This window comes from Dama dama, chromosome 30, assembly GCF_033118175.1.
Source record: "Dama dama isolate Ldn47 chromosome 30, ASM3311817v1, whole genome shotgun sequence".
In the NCBI taxonomy this organism is placed as follows: Eukaryota; Metazoa; Chordata; class Mammalia; order Artiodactyla; family Cervidae; genus Dama; species Dama dama.
This window is the reverse complement of record NC_083710.1, coordinates 71,102,311-71,127,909: the sequence shown is the minus strand read 5'-3', so window position 1 is coordinate 71,127,909 and position 25,599 is coordinate 71,102,311. Positions and strand designations below refer to the sequence as shown.

At 38.1% G+C, this 25,599-nt stretch overlaps 1 protein-coding gene across 1 annotated transcript in view; it reads right to left on the bottom strand.

The window, feature by feature from the left end:
* The window catches only part of LOC133049356 (ATP-binding cassette sub-family C member 4-like), a 335,592-nt gene that overhangs the window by 92,691 nt on the left and 217,302 nt on the right, over window positions 1-25,599 (bottom strand). Inside the window, exons 15-19 of the mRNA XM_061133334.1 lie at window positions 18,715-18,924; window positions 17,365-17,505; window positions 16,282-16,319; window positions 15,812-15,906; window positions 7,840-7,986 (exon numbers count right to left, since the gene is read on the bottom strand). Coding sequence (XP_060989317.1) covers window positions 7,840-7,986; window positions 15,812-15,906; window positions 16,282-16,319; window positions 17,365-17,505; window positions 18,715-18,924 — 631 coding nt within the window. The remainder of the gene's footprint in view (window positions 1-7,839; window positions 7,987-15,811; window positions 15,907-16,281; window positions 16,320-17,364; window positions 17,506-18,714; window positions 18,925-25,599) is intronic.

Genomic DNA, 25,599 nt, shown 5'->3' with positions numbered 1-25,599 from the left:
AATCAATTTCACTTTTTTTCTCAAGTGCACACGGGACCTTCTCCAGAATAGATCACATCCTGGGCCATAAATCTAGTCTTGGTAAATTCAAAAAAATTGAAATCATTCCAGTCATCTTTTCTGACCACAGTGCAGTAAGATTAGATCTCAATTACAGGAAAAATAAATAATTAAAAATTCAAACATACGGAGGCTAGATAACACACTTCTCAATGACCAAAAAATCATAGAAAAAATCAAAAAAGAAATCAAAATATATATAGAAATGAATGAATATGAAAACATAATAACCCAAAACCTATGGGACACTGGAAAAGCAGTGCTAAAGGGAAGGTTCATAGCATTACAGGCTTACCTCAAGAAACAGGAAAAAAACCAATTAAATAACCTAACTCTACACCTAAAGCAACTAGAGAAGGAAGAAATGAAGAACACCAGGGTTAGCAGAAGGAAAGAAATCTTAAAAATTAGGGCAGAAATAAATACAAAGGAAATTAAAGAGACCATAGCAAAAATCAACAAAGCTAAAAGCTGGTTTTTTGAAAAAATAAACAAAATTGACAAACCATTAGCAAGACTCATTAAGAAACAAAGAGAGAAGAACCAAATTAACAAAATTAGAAATGAAAATGGAGAGATCACAACAGACAACACTGAAATACAAAGGATCATAAGAGACTACTACCAGCATCTCTATGCCGATAAAACAGACAACTTGGAAGAAATCGACAAATTCTTAGAAAAGTATAACTTTCCAAAACTGAACCAGGAAGAAATAGAAGATCTTAACAGACACATCACAAGCAAGGAAATTGAAACTGTAATCAGGAATTTTCCAGCAAACAAAAGCCCAGGACCAGATGGATTCACAGCTGAATTTTACCAAAAATTTAAAGAAGAGTAAGACTTATCTTATTCAAACTCTTCCAGAAAATTGCAGAAGAAGGTAAACTTCCAAACTCATTCTATGAGGCCACCATCACCCTAATTCCAAAACCAGACAAAGATGCCACAAAAAAAGAAAACTACAGGCCAATATCACTGATGAACATAGATGCAAAACTCCTTAACAAAATTCTAGCAAACAGAATCCAAGAACATATTAAAAAAATTACATCATGACCAAGTGGTCTTTATCCCAGGAATGCAAGGATTCTTTAATATCCGCAAATCAATCAATGTAATACACCACATTAACAAATTGAAATATAAAAACCATATGATTGAAACTGGAGCCTCTTATACATAGTGAAGTAAGCCAGAAAGATAAAGAACATTACAGCATACTAACACATATATATGGAATTTAGAAAGATGGTAACGATAACCCTATATGCAAAACAGAAAAAGAGACACAGAAATACAGAACAGACTTTTGAACTCTGTGGGAGAATGTGAGGGTGGGATATTTCAAAAGAACAGCATGTATACTATCTATGGTGAAACAGATCACCAGCCCAGGTGGGATGCATGAGACAAGTGCTCAGGCCTGGTGCACTGGGAAGACCCAGAGGAATCGGGTGGAGAGGGAGGTGGGAGGGGGGATCGGGATGGGGAATACGTGTAAATCTATGGCTGATTCATATCAATGTATGACAAAACCCACTGAAATGTTGTGAAGTAATTAGCCTCCAACTAATAAAAAAAAAAAGATAAAAAAAATATATAAAAAAAAACCATATGATTATCTCAATAGAGGCAGAGAAAGCCTTTGACAAAATTCAACACTCATTTATGATTAAAACTCTCCAGAAAGCAGGAATAGAAGGAACATACCTCAGCATAATAAAAGCTATATATGACAAACCCACAGCAAGCATTACCCTCAATGGTGAAAAATTGAAAGCATTTCCCCTGAAATCAGGAACAAGACAAGGGTGCCCACTCTCACCACTACTATTCAACATAGTTTTGGAAGTGTTGGCCACAGCAATCAGAGCAGAAAAAGAAGTAAAAGGAATCCAGATAGGAAAAGAAGAAGTGAAACTCTCGCTGTTTGCAGACAACATGATCCTCTACATAGAAAACCATAAAGACTCTACCAGAATATTACTAGAGCTAATCAACGAATATATTAAAGTTGCAGGATATAAAATTAACACACAGAAATCCCTTGCATTCCTATACACTAACAATGAAAAAGCAGAAAGAGAAATTAAGGAAACAATACCATTCACCATTGCAACAAAAAGAATAAAATACTTAGGAGTCTATCTACCTAAAGAAACAAAAGACACGCACATAGAAAACTATAAAACATTGATGTAAGAAATCAAAGAGGACACAAACAGATGGAGAAATATACCGTGTTCATGGATTGGAAGAATCAATATTGTCAAAATGACTATTCTACCCAAAGCTATCTATAGATTAAATGCAATCCCTATCAAGCTACCAACAGTATTTTTCACAGAACTAGAACAAATAATTTTACAATTTGCATGGAAATACAAAAAACCTCTAATAGCCAAAGTAATCTTGAGAGAGAAGAATGGAACTGGAGGAATCAACCTGCCTGACTTCAGACTCTACTACAAAGCCACAGTCATCAAGACAGTATGGTACTGGCACAAAGACAGAAATATAGATCAAACGAACAGAATAGAAAGCCCAGAGATAAATCCACGAACCTATGGACACCTTATCTTCGACAAAGGAGGCAAGGATATACAATGGAAAAAAGACAACCTCTTTAACAAGTGGTGCTGGGAAAACTGGTCAACCACTTGTAAAAGAATGAAACTAGAACACTTTCTAACACCACACACAAAAATAAACTCAAAATGGATTAAAGATCTAAATGTAAGACCAGAAACTATAAAACTCCTAGAGGAGAACATAGGCAAAACACTCTCCGACATAAATCACAGCAGGATCCTCTATGACCCACCTCCCAGAATATTGGAAATAAAAGCAAAAATAAACAAATGGAACCTAATGAAACTTAAAATCTTTTACACTACAAAGGAAACTATAAGTAAGGTGAAAAGACAGCCCTCAGATTGGGAGAAAATAATAGCAAATGAAGCAACAGACAAAGGATTAATCTCAAAAATATACAAGCAACTCCTGAAGCTCAATTCCAGAAAAATAAATGACCCAATCAAAAAATGGGCTAAAGAACTCAGCAGACATTTCTCCAAAGAAGACATACAGATGGCTAACAAACACATGTAAAGATGGTCAGCATCACTCATTATCAGAGAAATGCAAATCAAAACCACAATGAGGTACCATTACACGTCAGTCAGGATGGCTGCTATCCAAAAGTCTACAAGCAATAAATGCTGGAGAGGGTGTGGAGAAAAGGGAACCCTCTTACACTGTTCATGGGAATGCAAACTAGTACAGCCACTATGGAGAACAGTGTGGAGATTTCTTTAAAAACTAGAAATAGAACTGTCATATGACCCAGCAATCCCACTTCTGAGCATACACACCAAGGAAACCAGATCTGAAAGAGACGCGTGCATCCCAATGTTCATCGCAGCACTGTTTATAATAGCCAGGACATGAAAGCAACCTAGATGCCCATCAGCAGATGAATGGATAAGGAAGGTGTGGTGCATATACACCATGGAATATTACTCAGCCATTGAAAAGAATTCATTTGAATCCATTCTAATGAGATGGATGAAACTGGAGCCCATTATACAGAGTGAAGTAAGTCAGAAAGATAAAGACCAATACAGCATACTAACACATATATACGGAATTTAGAAAGATGGTAATGATGACCCTATATACAAAACAGAAAATGAGACACAGATGTACAGAACAGACTTTTGGACTCTGTGGGAGAAGGCGAGGGTGGGATGTTTCTAGAGAACAGCATCAAAACATGTATATTGTCTAGGGTGAAACAGATCACCAGCCCAGGTTGGATGCATGAGATAAGTGCTCGGGGCTGGTGCACTGGGAAGACCCAGAGGGATTGGGTGGAGAGGGAGGTGGGTGAGGGGATCGGGATGGGGAATACATGTAAATCCATGGCTGGTTCATGTCAATGTATGGCAAAAACCACTACAATATTGTAAAGTAATTAGCCTCCAACTAATAAAAATAAATAGAAAAAAAAGATACAAAGATGAGTATAAACAAGATCATATAGGAATCATATAGGATTCTATGGATATGTGGAGATTTCAAATACAATGATTAGTTATTAAACCAATTAAAATTTCTAATTAAAGTATGTGTGGGAAAAAAAAAAAGAAAAAGTAATACACCACAGGGCTATGCTTATAAGTGTCTGTGTTGCGTGTACTTGTGAATTGAGATCTCCAGTCTACAGCTGTATTAAATTTTGGATCTGTATCTTTTCTATACAGAATCGTAGAATATTGACATGACATTAAAAAAAAAGAATCAATCCATTGTCTGCAATTATTTACGTTTTCAAATACCGTGAAGACAGGGACTTTTTCTCTATTGCTTGGGTCCACAAATAACAACTAGTAGATGACCTATATCATGAAAAGATCCCGCACTTCTTTCATGTTAAAATCTGAGGCCAAGAGAAGAAAAGTGACTTGCACAGCTCTTCTTAAACTATGTTTCAGTAGACCTGGGATGTCACAGCATCTTCACCTACATCCCAACTCTCTGTCCAATAATAGTTTTTAAATGTCTACTGATGTTTTAAAATGGATGAATTCTTCCTCTTTACTTCATAAAGGCCTAAGTTTGTGAAGTAAAGCTAATATCAGATATCAAATATTTAACCCACATAACTTCTTTAAAGCATAAATAACCCCCAGGGAAATGTATTAGTTGTTTAACAGTTTCAGTTCCTTGATTGACAGACAACAGAACTTGGAAGCTTGAATAGTCTGGATCTATGAACTGCAACTTCCAAAGAACCACTATATGTGGTTTGCTCTTCATGCTATCACATACAAGAAAGAAAGTCCACCACAAATAATTTATTATAAATTTTACTTTTGAAAATAAATTATAAAAAGGAGTTTAACTTAACCCATCTCTAAAAGAGCAAATAAATACTTTTTGGCCCCTAAACCTTTGGGGCAAACTAGGCCTGTCTTTGCAGTACTTATTTGAGCTTCTATTTTCTTGAAGGAATGAAGTCCTGCTGAGACATACAAGGAGAGGGAGGCAAGATAAACACAAGTGTGCTGGCTGCTCTAAGATGAGCAACCTCAAAGATTTAAACTTGATCCCAAATCCTTGAAAAATAAATGAATCAGCATGTGGAGAAACCTATAGGTCTTGGACATGAAGAGCCTGGTAAACTGTGGTCATGAGCACTCAGAAGCTGTGAAGAAAGAAATCCAGTCCCACTTAATGCTCCAAACTTTATGACTGTAGTTTTTGCATTAACTGACAAAGTGGAACAACTTCACACCTGTAATAGCATAGACTCCTCCAATCACTTCTCTATACAGTTTCATAGTAAGACATCTGTGTGGGCCTTTGCAGGTTATTATCCTGTGTTTTAACCAGTGCCTGAACTAAACAAGTGCTGAATAAATTTGCACAGGATACTACCCTAAACAGTCTTATTTAATTCTCACAAAAGTCTTATGAAACAAGGAGGGCAGCCATTATTCCCATCTCACAGAAGACAAAGTTCCCAGACACCATGTCATCATCATCACTAAGGTTCATTAGGCACTGACCATGTGCTAAGCCCTCTGAATGTATTAACCTGTTTAATTTCAATGGTATGGTATGTGATATGGTTTGTGATATGGTAGATATGAACAGCATCTCTATTTTACAGGTAAGAAAACTAAGACACAGAGAAACTAACACATAAGCATTAACATAACTACAATCAGCTATCACAATTAGGAACTAGCACCAGGACTGAATCTAGGAAGGTGGCTCCAGAGTTCCCTACTTATATCATGGCAATATCATGCCTTGATATTTGACTGCCCAAGTAGTATCCACTTGCTTTAGGCTTGGTCACATGACTAGTTGATGGCCAGTCCAAGACTACTTCCATTCTCCCTCCAGCCCACCTCCCTACCTCAGTAGGTCCTGTCAATCATCACCTGCAAAAACAAAGCTGCCCTGGGCCTCAGTACAAGTCTAATTAACTGGACAGAGTGAGCATGTCCAATTAACTGATGAACTAACTCTTCATAGAATCCCAAGTCAGGAGGATACCTTCTTCCAAAGACAGGTGAAAGGCCACAAGGTGGAGGCATCAACCACTGATAAACCTCCGGGGACACTTATATTCAAAACTTACTCTTGAAGATTCACTTGTTAGGTAACACAAAGCCTCTTATATGTGATTGGAAGTCATTACCTTATTAGGAAAACCTCATAGTTGGAGAACATGCCAGAGCTGTGTGATTCCAAGAATGAAAGGGCAATGAAAGAAAGAAACATACAGCCCGTGTCCTATAGGGAGATTACTTGTAAGAAGGTTCTTCACATAGGACAACCTAACTTAATTCTCGGAGAAGGCACTGGCAGCCCACTCCAGTACTCTTGCCTGGAAAATCCCATGGATGGGGGAGCTTGGTAGGCTGCAGTCCATGGGGTCGCTAAGAGTCGGACACGACTGAGCGACTTCACTTTCACTTTTCACTTTCACACATTGGAGAAGGAAATGGCAACCCACTCCAGTGTTCTTGCCTGGAGAATCCCTGGGACGGGGGAGCCTGGTGGGCTGCCATCTATGGGATCACACAAAGTCAGACACGACTGAAGTGATTTAGCAGCCGTAGCAGCAGCAACTTAATGCTATTCAAGAGTCCATGTTTTAGCAACTAGTCAAGGACATTTAAATATGTTTACATCAAATATAGGGTGTTTCCCTCTTGCACTGTTGGTGGGAATGCTAACTAGTACAGCCACTATGGAGAACGGTGTGGAGACTCCTTAAAAAACTGGAAATAGAATTGCCATATGACCCAGCAATCCCACTGCTGGGCAAACACACCGAGGAAACCAGAATTGAAAGAGACACATGCACCCCAATGTTCTTTACAGCACTGTTTACAATATCTAGGACATAAAAGCAACCTAGATGTTCATTGACAGACAAATGAATAAGGAAGTTATGATATATATACACAATGGAATATTACTCAGCTCTAAAAAAATGCATTTTAGTCAGTTCAAATGAGGTGGATGAAACTGGAGTCTATTATACAGAGTGAAGTAAGTCAGAAAGAGAAACACCACTACAGAATATTAATGCATATATACGGAATTTAGAAAGATGGTAATGACAATCCTATATGCAAGGCAGCAAAAGAGACACAGATGTAAAGAACAGGCTCTTGGACTATGTGGGAGAAGGCAAGGGTGGGATGATCTGAGAAAATAGAATTGAAACACGTATATTACCATATGTAAAATAGATGACCAGTGCAAGTTCAATGAATGAAGCAGGGCACTCAAAGCCGGTACTCTGGGACAATCCTGAGGGATGGGGTGGAGGGGGAGGTGGGAGGGGATTCAGGATAAAGGGACAATTGTGCACCCGTGGCTGATTCATGTTGATGTATGGCAAGACTGCCACAATATTGTAAATTAATTATCCTCTGATTAAAATAAATACATTTATAAACCAAATATATGGTATTTCATAAGCCACACAACAAATGGATTCCTAAATCATTCTGCTAAGTGAACATTAATTTATCTTCCCACACACACATAAATGAAAAGCTTATATGTGCCTATATTCAAATTTTCTCTAGTAAGAGAAAAATATCAGTGAAGATTTTTGTAGAAAATGAATCAACACACATAGTGATTTCTTCCAAGCATCTCTTCCATTTTCAAATACTAGAACATGGCAAAGCACTAAATGTGTTAAGATATATTTACTGAGAAACTTGGCATCTGACTTACCTGCTGGATTTCTATCAAAGAACAATACCGGAGCTCTCAAAATGGACTTCAACATTTTGTTGTGCAAAGTTTGTGAAGAATTAACAAGGATGTACAATGCCAACAGAGATCTTGTGACACCAAAAAGGAGACTAGTTACAGTTAAACCTGAAATAAAGAAATGTCACTCATAACATAAAATCTCTGCCTTTTCTTCAATGATACTGAAGTATAGCAGGCAGTTTATAAAGATATTATGTATTTTCCACTATAAAAAGAATTTACATATAAATTTTATATATAGAATGTGAAATAAATAAGTTTAGATACATAATATATGTATTATATGGATTCTGTAAGAGTTTAGTGCATTCACAAGATACATTTATTAAAAATAATATGAAAATCAGTATTTTCCTTTCACTAAACAGAAACCACGTGTGAAGAAAAAATTAGGTGTAAACTACAATTTCACCCTAGGCTTTCCAAACTCAATTTGCAAGTTCTAATAAAAACTCAGAAGAAAAATTAATTATAAAAATAGTTAATCATTCTTTCTCCATGTTTCAAATCTCACTATTTACAAAATATTCCATATTGTGAAATTGTGATATGCTTTGGTACCAGCATGTGAATTAACAGGAAACAGGATAAATTATTTCATTTCATTGTACAAAATATGCAGTAGCTTTAAAAAATAGGAAAATACCATACTAAGTTACAAGTAGAAAATGTCTTAAATAGTTGAATTGCAAGAAAATACAAATTATATCTTAACACAAGATAATTAACCTAAAAGAGCACCCAATCTCACTGTTTTATAGAAACAAGAAGCATTTGTAAATGCACATAATTATTTAACTTTTTTATTAATGACATAAATGAGTATTTACTATGCATATAAAAATTAAAATAGCCTCCAAACATCTCTTGAACCCATGATACTAAGGAAACTGGAAATCATTTCTGTTATAAATATTCCATCAAGTATTTTTCTCTTTCAGCTTTTCAAATCACTGTTATTCCAACTCTGGAAGCTGTTCAAATTCCTGAATTTTATCAACAGGCATTTGCCTTAGCCCACTATCCTAAATAAATATGCAATAGAATCTTTTCCTTCTTCCTTTAAGCCCCCACAGTCCACCAATTCAGAAGGTAAACAGCTAACGTATTTAGGTTTCTTAGCAAGTGATCAACAAAAGAAATACCAAATTTCAATGAGTGGGTTCTTACAAAGATATAATTCACTCTAAGGATTTAGGTTTCTTAGCAAGTGATCAACAAAAGAAATACCAAATTTTAATGACTGGGTTCTTACAAAGATATAATTTACTTTATCTTTGAAGAAAGTTAGTATGTGTGTTTCTTGTGCAAATATTTTAAAATTTTATTTATTATTTTTTTTTAATATTTTAAAATTTTAGAGTCTGGAAGATGGCAGAGGAGTAGGATGGGGAGACCACTTTCTCTCCTACAAATTCATCAAAAGAATAACTGAACACAGAGCAAACTTCACAAAACAACTTCTGATCACTAGCTGAGGTTCTCAGGCACCCAGAAAAGCAGCCCATTGTCTTCGAAAGGAGTGCTTTATAGTTGGAGAAGTCCTGAGACTACAGGAAGAATAAAACTGAAAACCAGAGGCAGGAGACTTAAGCCCAAAACCTGAGAACACAAGAAAACTCCTGACTACATGGAACTTTAAGTAATAAGTGACCGTCCAAAAGCCTCCATACCTACACTGAAATCAACCACCACCCAAGAGCCAATAAGTTTTAGAGCAAGACATGTCACGCAAATTTTCCAGCAACGCAGGAACATAGCCCTGAACGTCAACATACAGGCTGCCCAAGGTGACACCTAACACATAGACCCATCTCAAAACTCATTACTGGGCACTCCATTGCTCTCCAAAGAGAAGAAATCAAGTTCCACGCACCAGAACACCGACGCAAACTTCCCTAACCAGGAAACCTTGACAAGCCAATCGTCTAACCCCACCCACTGGGTAAAACCTCCACAATAAAAAGGAACCACAGACCTCCAGAATACAGAAAGCCCACTCCAGACACAGCAATCTAAACAAGATGAAAAGGCACAGAAATACCCAACAGGTAAAGGAACATGAAAAATGCCCACCAAGTCAAACAAAAGAGGAGGAGATAGGGAATCTACCTGAAAAAGAATTTAGAATAATGATAATAAAAATGATCCAAAATCTTGAAAACAAAATGGAGTTACAGATAAATAGCCTGGAGACAAAGATTGAAAAGATGCAAGAAATGTTTAATAAAGACCTAGAAGAAATAAAAAAGAGTCAATTAAAAATGAATAATGCAATGAATGATATAAAAAGCACTCTGGAGGGAACCAAGAGTAAAATAACGGAGGAAGAAGATAGGATAAGTGAGGTAGAAGATAAAATGGTGGAAATAAATGAAGCAGAGAGGAAAAAAGAAAAAAGGATCAAAAGAAATGAGGACAACCTCAAGGACCTCTGGGACAATGTGAAATGTCCCAACATTCGAATCATAGGAGTCCCAGAAGAAGAAGACAAAAAGAAAGGCCATGAGACAATACTCGAGGAGATAATAGCTGAAAACTTCCCTAAAATGGGGAAGGAAACAGCCACCCAAGTCCAAGAAACCCAGAGAGTCCCAAACAGGATAAACCCAATGCAAAACACCCCAAGACACATATTAATCAAATTAACAAAGATCAAACACAAAGAACAAATACTAAAAGCAGCAAGGGAGAAACAACAAATAACACACAAAGGGATTCCCATAAGGATAACAGCTGATCTAGCAATAGAAACCTTCCAGGCCAGAAGGGAATGGCAGGACATACTGAAAGTAATGAAAGAGAATAACCTACAACCTGGATTACTGTACCCAGCAAGGATCTCATTCAGATATGAAGGAGAATTCAAAAGCTTTACAGACAAGCAAAAGCTGAGAGAATTCAGCACCACGAAATCAGCCCTTCAACAAATGCTAAAGGATCTTCTCTAGACAGGAAACACAGAAAGGTTGTATAAACGTGAACCCAAAACAACAAAGTAAATGGCAACGGGACCACACCTATCAATAATTACCTTAAATGTAAATGGGTTGAATGCCCCAACCAAAAGACAAAGACTGGCTGAATGGATACAAAAACAAGACCCCTATATATGTTGTCTACAAGAGACCCACCTCAAAACAAGAGACACACACAGACTAAAAGTGAAGGGTTGGAAAAAAATATTTCATGCAAACGGAGACCAAAAGAAAGCAGGAGTCGCAATACCCATATCAGATAAAATAGACTTTCAAATAAAGGCTGTGAAAAGAGACAAAGAAGGACATCACATAATGATCAAAGGATCAATCCAAGAAGAAGATATAACAATTATAAATATATATGCACCCAACATAGGAGCACCGTAATATGTAAGGCAAATGCTAACAAGTATGAAAGAGGAAATTAATAGTAACACAATAATAGTGGGAGACTTTAATACCCCACTCACAACTATGGATATATCAACTAGACAGAAAATTAACAAGGAAACACAAACCTTAAATGACACAATGGACCAGCTAGACCTAATTGATATCTATAGGACGTTTCACCCCAAAACAATCAACTTCACCTTTTTCTCAAGTGCACACGGAACCTTATCCAGAATAGATCACATCCTGGGCCATAAATCTGGTCTTGGAAAATTCAAAGACATTGAAATCATTCCAGTCATCTTTTCTGACCACAGTGCAGTAAGATTAGATCTCAATTACAGGAAAAAAAATTGTTAAAAATTCAAACATATGGAGGCTAAATAACATGCTTCTGAATAACCAAAAAATCATAGAAGAAATCAAAAAAGAAATCAAAATATATATATAGAAATGAATAAAAATGAAAACACAACCCAAAACTTATGGGACACTGTAAAAGCAGTGCTAAGGGGAAGGTTCATATCACTACAGGCTTACATCAAGAAACAAGAAAAAAAGCCAAATAAATAACCTAATCTACACCTAAAGCAACTAGAGAAGGAAGAAATGAAGAACACCAGGGTTAGCAGAAGGAAAGAAAACTTAAAAATTAGGGCAGAAATAAATGCAAAAGAAATTAAAGAGACCATAGCAAAAATCAATAAAGCTAAAAGCTGGTTTTTTGAAAAAATAAACAAAATTGACAAACCATTAGGAAGACTCATTAAGAAACAAAGAGAGAAGAACCAAATTAACAAAATTAGAAATGAAAATGGAGAGATCACAACAGACAACACTGAAATACAAAGGATCGTAAGAGACTACTACCAGCAGTTCTATGCCAATAAAATGGACAACTTGGATGAAATGGATAAATTCTTAGAAAAGTATAACTTTCCAAAACTGAACCAGGAAGAAATAGAAGATCTTAACAGACACATCACAAGCAAGGAAATCGAAACTGTAATCAAAAATCTTCCAGCAAACAAAAGCCCAGGACCAGATGGCTTCACAGCTGAATTCTACCAAAAATTTAGAGAAGAGGTAACACCTATCTTACTCAAACTCTTCTAGAAAATTGCAGAAGAAGGTAAACTTCCAAACTCATTCTGTGAAGCCACCATCCCCCTAATTCCAAAACCAGACAAAGATGCCACAAAAAAAGAAAACTACAGGTCAGTATCGCTGATGAACATAGATGCAAAACTCCTTAACAAAATTCTAGCAAACAGAATCCAACAACATATTAAAAAAATCATACACCATGACCAAGTGGTCTTTATCCCAGGAATGCAAGGATTCTTTAATATCCGCAAATCAATCAATGTAATACACCACATTAACAAATTGAAAGATAAAAAACATATGATTATCTCAATAGATGCAGAGAAAGCCTTTGACAAAATTCAACACTCATTTATGATTAAAACTCTCTAGAAAGCAGGAATAGAAGGAACATAACTCAACATAATAAAAGCTATATATGACAAACCCACAGCAAGCATTACCCTCAATGGTGAAAAATTGAAAGCATTTCCCCTGAAATCAGGAACAAGACAAGGGTGCCCACTCTCACCATTACTATTCAACATAGTGTTGGAAGTTTTGGCCACAGCAATCAGAGTAGAAAAAGAAGTAAAAGGAATCCAGATAGGAAAAGAAGAAGTGAAACTCTCGCTGTTTCCAAATGACATGATCCTTTACATAGAAAACCCTAAATACTCTACCAGAAAATTACTAAAGCTAATCAATGAATATAATAAAGTTGCAGGATATAAAATTAACACACAGAAATCCCTTGCATTCCTATACACTAACAATGAAAAAGCAGAAAGAGAAATTAAGGAAACATTACCATTCACCATTGCAACAAAAAGAATAAAATACTTAGGAGTCTATCTACCTAAAGAAACAAAAGACCTATACATAGAAAACTATAAAACACTGATGAAAGAAATCAAAGAGGACACAAACAGATGGAGAAATATACCGTGTTCATGGATTGGAAGAATCAATATTGTCAAAATGGCTATTCTACCCAAAGCAATCTATAGATTCAATGCAATCCCTATCAAGCTACCAACCGTATTTTTCACAGAACTAGAACAAATATTTTCACAATTTGTATGGAAATACAAAAAACCTCGAATAGCCAAAGTAATCTTGAGAGAGAAGAATGGAACTGGAGGAATCAACCTGCCTGACTTCAGACTCTACTACAAAGCCACAGTCATCAAGACAGTATGGTACTGGCACAAAGACAGAAATATAGATCAATGGAACAGAATAGAAAGCCCAGAGATAAATCCACGAACCTATGGACACCTTATCTTCGACAAAGGAGGCAAGGATATACAATGGAAAAAAGACAACCTCTTTAACAAGTGGTGCTGGGAAAACTGGTCAACCACTTGTAAAAGAATGAAACTAGAACACTTTCTAACACCACACACAAAAATAAACTCAAAATGGATTAAAGATCTAAATGTAAGACCAGAAACTATAAAACTCCTAGAGGAGAACATAGGCAAAACACTCTCCGACATAAATCACAGCAGGATCCTCTATGACCCACCTCCCAGAATATTGGAAATAAAAGCAAAAATAAACCAATGGAACCTAATGAAACTTAAAATCTTTTACACTACAAAGGAAACTATAAGTAAGGTGAAAAGACAACCCTCAGATTGGGAGAAAATAATAGCAAATGAAGCAACAGACAAAGGATTAATCTCAAAAATATACTAGCAACTCCTGCAGCTCAATTCCAGAAAAATAAATGACCCAATCAAAAAATGGGCCAAAGAAGTAAACAAACATTTCTCCAAAGAAGACATACAGATGGCTAACAAACACATGAAAAGATGCTCAACATCACTCATTATCAGAGAAATGCAAATCAAAACCACAATGAGGTATCATTACACGCCAGTCAGGATGGCTGCTATCCAAAAGTCTACAAGCAATAAATGCTGGAGAGGGTGTGGAGAAAAGGGAACCCTCTTACACTGTTGGTGGGAATGCAAACTAGTACAGCCACTATGGAAAACAGTGTGGATATATCTTAAAAAACTGGAGATAGAACTGTCATATGACCCAGCAATCCCACTTCTGGGCTGACACACTGCAGAAACCAGATCTGAAAGACACATGTGCACCCCAATGTTCATCGCAGCACTGTTTATAATAGCCAGGACATGGAAGCAACCTAGATGCCCATCAGCAGATGAATGGATAAGGAAGCTGTGGTACATATATACCATGGAATATTACTCAGCCGTTAAAAAGAATTCATTTGAATCAGTTCTAATGAGATGGATGAAACTGGAGCCCATTATACAGAGTGAAGTAAGCCAGAAAGATAAAGAACATTACAGCATACTAACACATATATATGGAATTTAGAAAGATGGTAATGATAACCCTATATGCAAAACAGAAAAAGAGACACAGAAGTACAGAACAGACTTTTGACCTCTGTGGGAGAAGGTGAGGGTGGGATGTTTCGAAAGAACAGCATGTATATTATCTAGGGTGAAACAGATCACCAGCCCAGGTGGGATGCATGAGACAAGTGCTCGGGCCTGGTGCACTGGGAAGACCCAGAGGAATCGGGTGGAGAGGGAGGTGGGAGGGGGGATCGGGATGGGGAATACGTGTAAATATATGGCTGATTCATATCATTGTATGACATAACCCACTGGAAAAAAAAATAAAATATAATAAAGAAGAATTTGAAAATAAATAAATAAAATTTTAGATGAGGATTTCCTTTTTAAAGTATGAAATGCTACACATATTCTAGGCACTTTTGTGAAAACAGAGCCATGTTAATTAATATTAGTCTGGCAAGCCAGATGTTAAATTAATCACACAATTGGAGGTGCAAGAACATTGTGATCTCAAGGTAAGAAAGAGAAGGAATCCTAATTAATTCCCAGACACTGGATTTCTCCCTACTTAGCTTCTCTCTTAAGTAACTGGTGAAGCCCAAGAGGTGAGCAGTGTGGCAAAGGGGAGTTTGCATACCTGCAGGGAAATAGTGCTTTTGCTTGGGGGCCCTTGCTGCCAGAGGAATTCATCTAAGTTCAATAAAAGACAGGGTTTAAAAAAAAAAAAAAAAAAAAGACAGGGTTTATTCAGACAGAACTGGAAAAATTCAAACCACAGGGTGGGGATCCATTTCTAATCCCCTTGTCCATCCATATAATAAGATTTAGATAAAGCAACCCATTAGAATATACAGTAGCACTTGTTTCCAGTGGCTGATTTTCTGAATGTTCAGTTCTAGTTTAACTTCCAAAATCCAGCACAGAGCAAATTAAGAGTCTGCATTCACCTTCTTCTAGTAGATTTTTAAAATAATTATTTCAATTAATTCATAGAGTAAATCCGACTCAGACTCTTATTTGTTGAGGTATTTCTGAATTTTTCCTAGAAGCCCTAGTTGCTCACATGGGCTCCTTGTAAGCACCTCAGACTTTAGTATAATAGACCAGATGATTCGGCTTTACCTGCAAAAATTCCTAAGTACCAGTTCAGATCAAGCATCTCCGTTATATTTCCTTTTTCATATGCCATGATATTCAGAGTATCCTGTTCATTTGCCCTATGGAATAGGGAAGAAAAAAATATTATGCTATAAATACCAGAAAAAAATAAATCTTGATTTAGGAGATGAATTTAATGCTAGAAAATTGTTCCCAGCTCTAAGAGCCCTATGTCTCTCTACCTTGTAGAGATACCATTTGAATCATGACTTTCAGTTCTCAGAACTGTCTGTGAGGAAGCTTCTGAGAGTGAGACATGGGGAGAGACCATGGGAGAGTCACAGTCCAGCAGGAACTGTGATTTTTATTCAGGGAAACTACATGAGGGTCAGAAGAGGAGGCTGAAAAATCCCCACCCCTCCCCCTGACTCTGTGGGAAAGTGAGGCTTCGTGTAGACTTTACAGCACTTTGGGTCAGAGCAGGAATCACTCACCAGTTTAAAAGCCACCAGTCCTGCAGGATATAGGCAACCTAGAGCAGGAAACAACAGTCACTCACACACTGACATTACTGAGCCCTCACACCCCGCTCACCAGGATGGGGGATGGGAAGGCTACAGAACAGGTCCTTCCGACTCAGGTCTGTGCCAAGCCTCACACCCCAGATGACGAGAGGTCAGGGCAGGGCATGTTATAATTTAATATCTCTAAAAGGCATTCTTTTTTTTTTTTTTTTTCTTGAATCTTGTCACAAACACACAACACCAATAAGCCTCACTTATTTTGCTACCCAAAGATAGCACATTTGATGGTGAAACAGATCACCAGCCCAGGTTGGATGCATGAGACAAGTGCTCGGGCCTGGTGCACTGGGAAGACCCAGAGGGATCGAGTAGAGAGGGAGGTGGGAGGGGGGATCGGGATGGGGAATACATGTAAATCCATGGCTGATTCATGTCAATGTATGACAAAAACCACTACAATATTGTAAAGTAATTAGTCTCCAACTAATAAAAATAAATGAAAAAATAAAATAAAAAAACAAAGCACATTTGAATGCAAATCCAAGTACATGCAAAAAAAAAAAAAAAAAAGCAGTAGTGTAAATGTTTGGGGTTTTGAAGGAAGGCTCTTGACAGGTACTGTGATAGTCAGTTTTCTGTGTCACCTTGGTCATTCCAGTCTCTGGTCATTTAGTCAAACACTCCTCTAGATATTAATGTGAAGGTATTTTTTGTGGATTGTGGTTCATGTCTATAATTAGTCAACTTAAGTAAAAATAACCATCAACAATGTGGTGGGCCCCACCCAGTCAGTCAAGGCTATAAGAGCACAACCTGAAGCTTCCTGGAGGAGGAAGAAATTCTGCCTTAAGACTGCAGCTCCTGCCTGAGTTCCAGCCTGCAGACCTGCTCTTCTGCTTTCAGATTCACCCAGGTAGATCCCACAGCTTCATGAGCCAGTTTTTTAAAATAAGTCTCTTCATAAACATAATAATAATTAAATAAATAGATACAGTGTAAACAGTATGTGAATATCAAGCTAAGGCACACACCAAAACAAATTTCCTTACTTACCTGAGCTGCTATGCTTACTAGAATAAGGAAAATGATGACAGACCAGTGAGCACCAGCTCTGAAGTAATTCTTGTAGGTCTTAAAACCAACTTTTCCTTCTAAACGTCTCTCCTCAGATAGTGTATCCTGTATATTCTCAGTCTTGGAGGGGAAAATGGCAGTGAAAGACAAAATTTTAAATAATGAACTACAAAACTACACGAGTTCAACAATGCCCTAAATTGCAATTCTGTGGCAAAAACAGATACACCTCGCTTGCTGGTAGGAGTGCAAGATGGTCCATCTCCTATGGAGAGGGTATGGAAATATCTAGCCAAACCATATGTGCATTTACTCTTGGACCCAGCCATACTACGTCTAGTAATCTATTAGAAATAAGGAAATATCATTTGCACAAGGTTATTCATTGTTGCATGGCTTTGCTTAAAGTAGCAGTGCTCTGTGATGATCTAGATATTTGGGACAGGGGTGTAGGTGGGAAAGGGAGTCCAAGAAGGAGGGGATATATGTAAACATATAGTGGATTCAGTTCATTGCACAGCAGCAAACAACACAACATTGTAAAGCAGTTATACTCCAATTAAAAAATAAATTATATGACTAAAGAATAAAAATAGGATATTATGACTTTCAGCACACACAAAACATATCCAATTCAAATATGAATGCAGAAGTTTGTTGCAAAATAACACACAAAATGATATGTAGTTAATGTATCCCTCTAGATAACTTGTGTCACTCAGTGATGAAAACATAAAACATAGCTGGTCCTCAAAATACTAATCAAATACAGTAAGCTGAGTTCACACAATGAGTTGGAGTAAGGAGAGTTTGGATAGCAAGAGGAGAGAATATGATCTGAATCTATGTGGTTCCTGAATTTCGGTGACTCCTGCGTGTGGAATGTGAGGGACTAATCAGTGTCTGCTGTGTGTCAGGTCCTTTGCACACGTTATCTCTGGTCTATCACAAACCTTATGACACCAAGGCAAAATATGACAGTCATCTGCAGTGCCAGAACATTTCAATATGCAGGGAAAATAGCTGATTTAATGTGGTCATAGCAGTATTTGATAGAAGAGGGTCTTCATAGCAAGCCTCTGGATGTAAAAGGGAAGCTGGGAGCCATTATAAACATACACCCAGGAATTCATAGCAGTGTACCCACTACTTATCTTGATAAGATTCATCATCCTATACCAAAAAGATCAGAGAGCAATTTAATTCTACCAATTCCATGGATTAAGGCCCTAGAAACTTATTTACTTTGAGACAAAGATGTCATGAGAGGAGAAGATTGAACGGCCATCAAAAGCAGACAGACCAGGATGTTGCAGATGAGAAACTCACATCTTGGTCTTCTGCAGCTGCATCTTTCAACAAGGCTGTGGAAGACTGTTCAGACTGAACTGAAGACTCGGAGGAGGTCTGAGTTCTCAGAGTGGGAGATTCAGGAACTGGAGATGGTTCAGCCTCCTCATCCTCCTTCTTTAAAAGGGAAGCAAAATCTACCCCGGATTTCAGTAACTCAGCATAAGTCCCTTTTTGCACCATTTCACCCTAAAATAAAAATTTTAAACTTGAGAGGAATGCACTTGCATTAGATAATACTAATCTAATTTAAATAGTAATCAAGAAAAGTTAACTGGTATTAAACAATAACTTTTATAAGAAAATATTTCTTAGGTCTGGAACTATGGTTCACAAATCTAGTTCAGCTAGACACAGTACAAGCCTTCTGTTCACTGTCAAACCGAATATTGTGTAAGGTGCTGGCAGGTATGAAAGAAATGTGTGCTTATGTGTTAAAAATGGAGGCCATTGAGATAACTACTGTGGGCACATCTGTTCAGTTCACTTCTGCCGCTCAGATGTGTCCAACTCTTTGCAACCCCATGAACTGCAGCACGCCAGGCCTCCCAGTCCATCACAAACTCACAGAGTTTACTCAAACTCATATCCATCAGGTCAGTGATGCCATCCAGCCATCTCATCCTCTGTCGGCCCCTTGTCCTTCTGTCCCCAATTCCTCCCAGCATCAGGGTGTTTTCCAATGAGTCAACTCTTCGCATGAAATGGCCAAAGTATTGGAGTTTCAGCTTCAACACCAGTCCTTCCAATGAACACCCAGGACTGATCTCCTTTAGTATGGACTGGTTGGATCTCCCTGCAGTTCAAGGGACTCTCAAGAGTCTTCTCCAACACCACAGTTCAAAAGCATCAATTTTTCAGTGCTCAGCTTTCTTCACAGTCCAACTCTCACATCCATACATGACCACTGGAAAAACCATAGCCTTGACTAGACAGGCGTTTGTGGCAAAATAAAGTATCTGCTTTTTAATATGCTATCTAGGTTGGTAATAACTTTCCTTCCAAGGAGTAAGCGTCTTTTAATTTCATGGCTGCAATCACCATCTACAGTGATTTTGGAGCCCAAAAAAGTAAAGTCTGACACTGCTTCCACTGTCTCCCCATCTATTTCCCATGAAGTGATGGACCAGATGCCATGATCTTGGTTTTCTGAATGTTGAGTTTTAAGTCAACTTTTTCAGTCTCCTCTTTCACTTTCATCAAGAGGCATTTTAGTTCCTTTTCACTTTCTGCCATAAGGGTGGTGTCATCTGCATATCTGAAGTGATTGGTATTTCTCCAGGCAATCTTGATTTCAGCTTGTACTTGCTCCTGCCCAGCATTTCTCATGATGTACTCTGCATATAAGTTAAATAAGCAGGGTGACAATATACAGCCTTGACGTACTCCTTTTCCTATTTGGAACCAATCTGTTGTTCCCTGTCCAGTTCTAACTGCTGCTTCCTGACCTGCATACAGGTTTCTCAAGAGGCAGGTCAGATGGTCTGGTATTCCCATCTCTTTCAGAATTTTTCACAGTTTACTGTGATCCAAACAGTTGAAGGCTTTGGTGTAGTCAATAAATCAGAAATAGATGTTTTTCTGGAACTCTCTTGCTTATTTGATAATCTAGCAGATATTGGCAATTTGATCTCTGGTTTCTCTGCTTTTTCTAAAACCAGCTTGGACATCTGGAAGTTCATGGTTCACATATTGCTGAAATTGGCTTGCAGAATGTTGAGCAATACTTTACCAGCATGTGAGATGAGTGTAATTGTGTGGTAGTTTGAGCATTCATTGGCATTGCCTTTCTTAAGGATTGGAATGAAAACTGAGCTTTTCCAGTCCTGTGGCCACTGCTGAGTTTTCCAAATTTGCTGGCATATTGACTGCAGCACTTTCACAGCATCATGTTTCAGGATTTGAAATAGCTCAACTGGAATTCAATCACATCCACTAGCTTTGTTCATAGTGATGCTTTCTTAGGCCCACCTGACTTCATATTCCAGGATGTCTGGCTCTAGGTGAGTGATCACACCACCATGATTATCTGGGTTTTGAAGATCTTTTTTGTACAGTTCTTGTGTGTATTCTTGCTGCCTTTTCTTAATATCTTCTGCTTTTGTTAGGTCCATACCATTTCTGTCCTTTATCATGCCCATCTTTGCATGAAATGTTCCCTTGGTATCTCTAATTCTCTTGAAGAGATCTCTAGTCTTTCCCATTCTGTTGTTTTCCTCTATTTCTTTGCACTGATCACTGAGGAAGGCTTTCTAATCTCTCCTTGCTATTCTTTGGAACCCTGCATTCAAATGGGAATATCTTTCCTTTCCTCCTTTGCTTTTCACTTCTCTTCATGTCACAGCTATTTGTAAGGATTCCTCAGACAACCATTTTGCCTTTTTACATTTCTTTTCCATGGGGATGGTCTTGATCCCTGTCTCCTATACAATGTCATGAACCTCCGTCCATACTTCATCATGCACTCTGTCTATCAGATCTAGTCTTTGAAATCTATTTCTCACTTCCACTGTATAGGCATAAGGGATTTGATCTAGGTCATACCTGAATGGTCTAGTGGTGACCCCTACTTTCTTCCATTTAAGTCTGAATTTGGCAATAAGGAGTTCATGATCTGAGCCACAGTCAGCTCCCGGTCTTGTTTTTGCTGACTGTATAGAGCTTCTCCATCTTTGGCTGCAAGGAATATAATCAATCTGATTTCGGTGTTGACCATCTAGTGATGTCCATGTGTAGAGTCTTCTCTTGTGTTGTTGGAAGAGGGTTGTTGCTATGACCAGTGTGTTCTCTTGGCAAAACTCTATTAGCTTTTGCCTTGCTCCATTCCGTACTCCAAGGCCAAATTTGCCTGTTACTCCAGGTGTTTCTTGACTTCCTACTTTTGCATTCCAGTCCCCTATAATGAAAAAGACGTCTTTTTGGGGTGTTAGTTTTAAAATGTCTTGTAGGTCTTCATAGAACCACTCAACCTCAGCTGCTTCAGCATTACTGGTTGGGGCGTAGGCTTGGATTACATGATATTGAATGGTTTGCCTTGGAAACGAACAGAGATCATTCTGTCATTTTTGAGATTGCATCCAAGTACTGCATTTCGGACTCTTTTGTTGACCATTATGGCTACTCCATTTCTTCTAAGGGATTCCTACCCGCAGTAGTAGATATAATGGTCATCTGAGTTAAATTCACGCATTCCAGTCCATTTTAGTTCGCTGATTCCTAGAATGTCGACATTCATTCTTGCCATCTCCTGTTTGACCACTTCCAATTTGCCTTGATTCATGGATCTAACATTCCAGGTTCCTATGCAATATTGTTCTTTACAGGATCGGACCTTGCTTCTATCACCAATCACATCCGCAACTGGGTTTTGTTTTTGCTTTGGCTCCATCCCTTCATTCTTTCTGGAGTTATTTCTCCACTGATCTCCAGTAGCATATTGGGCACCTACCAAACTAGGGACTTCCTCTTTCAGTATCCTATCATTTTGCCCTCTCATACTGTTCATGGGGTTCTCAAGGCAAGAATACTGAAGTGGTTTTCCATTCCCTTCTCCAGTGGACCACATTCTGTCAGACCTCTCCACCATAACCCATCCGTCTTGGGTGGCCCCACACAGCATGGCTCAGTTTCATTGAGTTAGACAGGACTGTGGTCCGTGTGATTAGATTGGCTAGTTTTCTGTGATGCACTTAGATAAGCAAAAACTATAGATGTCAGTGGAAGTATCAGTAGAGTTTTTTTAGACAATTCAGATAAACTACATGTGACAAACCAAATTTTTTAAAATGGTCATTGGAGAAGATATTCCAGGAAACAAATTTAAGGCTGACACAGAGGTGGGCACAAGCACATCTGCATAGGTAACAGTCACTCATCAAATCTTTGCTGACCATGTCACTGTCACAGTAGCATGTGTTCAGCTGGGACAAGGCCTGTAAAAAGTAACTCTGGACAGAGAATCCACGAGCTGTGTTTTCACTGTCTTTAAAACTCCCGGCAAGCTCAGAAAGCTCCCAAATGCAAATTCAATATTCTTTTCATTCAAGTCATTAAACAAGAAGGCCATGACACTGGAGTGGTTCTAAAGCCTTGGCAGCAAACCAAAACCTAACCCAGAATCAGTGAGCTCAAATTTGAGACGAGAACTTAAAAACAACCAGTCACAAACAGATAACCAGGCTTCCTCAGATCAGGCAACTGCTTAAGCTTAAACTGCCAATCTAATCAAGTTCTTTAAAAATATATACATTTTACTTCAGTTTCCCTCCCTCCAGTTCAATTCAGTTCAATCACTCAGTAGTGTCTGACTCTTTGCAACCCCATGTACTGCAGCACTCCAGGCCTCCCTGTCCATCTCCAACTCCCAGAGTTTACCCAAACGCATGTCCATTGATTCAGTGATGCCATCCAACCATCACATCCTCTATTGTCACCTTCTCTTCCCACCTTCAATCTTTATCAGAACCAGGGCCTTTTCCAATGAGTCAGTTCTTCATATCAGGAGGCTGAAGTATCAGAGTTTCAGCTTCAGCATCATTCCTTCCAATGAACATTGAGGACTGATTTCCTTAATGTTCATCACAACACTGTTTATAATAGCCAGGACATGGAAGCAACCTAGATGCCCATCAGCAGATGAATGGATAAGGAAGGTGTGGTACGTATACACCATGGAATATTACTCAGCATTTAAAAAGAATTCATTTGAATCAGTTCTAATGAGATGGATGAAACTGGAGCCCATTATACAGAGTGAAGTAAGTCAGAAAGATAAAGACCAATACAGTATACTAACACATATATATGGAATTTAGAAAGATGGTAACAATAACCCTATATGCAAAACAAAAAAAGAGACACAGATGTACAGAACAGACTTTTGGACTCTGTGGGAGAAGGCGAGGATGGGATGTTTCAAGAGAACAGCATCGAAACATGTATATTATCTAGGGTGAAACAGATCACCAGCCCAGGTTGGATGCATGAGACAAGTGCTTGGGGCTGGTGCACTGGGAAGACCCAGAGGGATCGGGTATAGAGGGAGGTGGGAGGGGGGATTGGGATGGTGAATACATGTAAATCCATGGCTGGTTCATGTCAATGTATGACAAAAACCACTACAATATTGTAAAGTAATTAGCCTCCAACTAATAAAAATAAATGGAAAAAGAAAAAAAAAAAAAAAAAAAAGGATTAACTGGTTGGATCTCCTTGTAGTTCAAGGGACTCGCAAGAGTCTTCTCTAACACCACGGTTCAAAACCATCAATTCTTCGGTGCTCGGCTTTCTTTATGGTTCAACTCTCACATCCATACATGACTACTGGAAAAGCCATAGCTTTGACTAGATGGATGTTTGTTGGCAAAGTAATGCCCCTGCTTTTTCAAACGCTATCTAGGTTGGCCATAGCTCTTCTCCCAAAGAGCAAACATCTTTTAATTTCATGGCTGCAATCACCATCTGCAGTGATTTTGGAGCAAAAATAAAATAATAAATAAATAAAGTCTGTCACTGTTGCCTTTATTTCCCCATATATTTGCCATAAAGTGATGGGACTGGATTCCATGATCTTCATTTTTTGAATGTTGAGTTTTAAGCCAGCTTTTTCACCCTCCTCTTTCACTTTCATCAAGAAACTGACTCTTTAGTTCTTCTTTGCTTTCTGCCATATGGGTGGTGTTATCTGCATATCTTAAGTTATTGATAAATCTGCTGGCAATCTTGATTCCAACTTGTGCTTCATCCAGCCCAGTATTTCACATGATGTACTCTGAATAGAAGTTAAATATATAAGGTGACAATATAAAGTCTTGACGTACTCCATTGCTCACTTGGAACCAGTCTGCTGTTCCATGTCTGGTTCTGTTTCTTCTTGACCTGCATACAGATTTCTCAGGAGGCAGGTCAGGTGGTCTGGTATTTCGGTCTCCTGAAGAATTTTCCACAGTTTGTTGTGATCTACACAGACAAAGGCTTTAGCATAGTCAATAAAGTAGAAGTAAATGTTTTTCTGGAATTCTCTTGCTTTTTCTAAGATCCACTGGATGATGGCAATTTGATCTCTGGTTCCTCTGCCTTTCTTAAATACAGCAAGGACACCCAAAAGTTCTCAGTTCATGTACTGTTGAAGCCTAGCTTGGAGAATTTTTGAGCATTACTTTGCTAGAGTGTGAGATAAGTGCAATTGTGTGGTAGTTCAAATATTATTTGCATTGCCTTTCTTTGGGTTGGAATGATAACTGACCCTTTCCAGTCCTGTGGCCACTGCTGAGCTTTACAAATTTGCTGGCATATTGAGTGCAGCACTTTCACAGCATCATCTTTTAGGATTTAAAAGTGCTCACCTGGAATTCCATCACCGCTACTAGCTTTGTTCATCGTGAGGCTTTCTAAAGCCCACTTGACTTTACACTCCAGGCTGTCTAGCTCTAGGTGAGTGATCACACCATCGTGGTTATCTGAGTCATTAAGATCGTTTTTCTACAGTTCTTCTGTGTACTCTTGCCACCTCTTCTTAATATCTTCTGCTTCTGTTAGGTACATACCATTTCTGTCTTTTATTGTGCCCATCTCTGCATGAAATATTCCCTTGGTATGTCTAATTTTCTTGAAGAGATCCCTAGTCTTCCCCATTGTTTTCCTCTGTTTCTTTGCATTGATCCCTAAGGATGGCTTTCTTATCTCTCCTTGCTATTCTTTGGAACTCTCATATGCAGATGCTTTTGCTATTTTCTAACCCCATGAAACAAGACACAGCTAATTCACTTAGTGGCAAACAAAATATGAGGCCAAAATTTCAGGATGCAAAACCAATCAACAGAGGGCTTCTGGTTAAGGCAGATCAAGTAGAAGATAGTGCCCCAG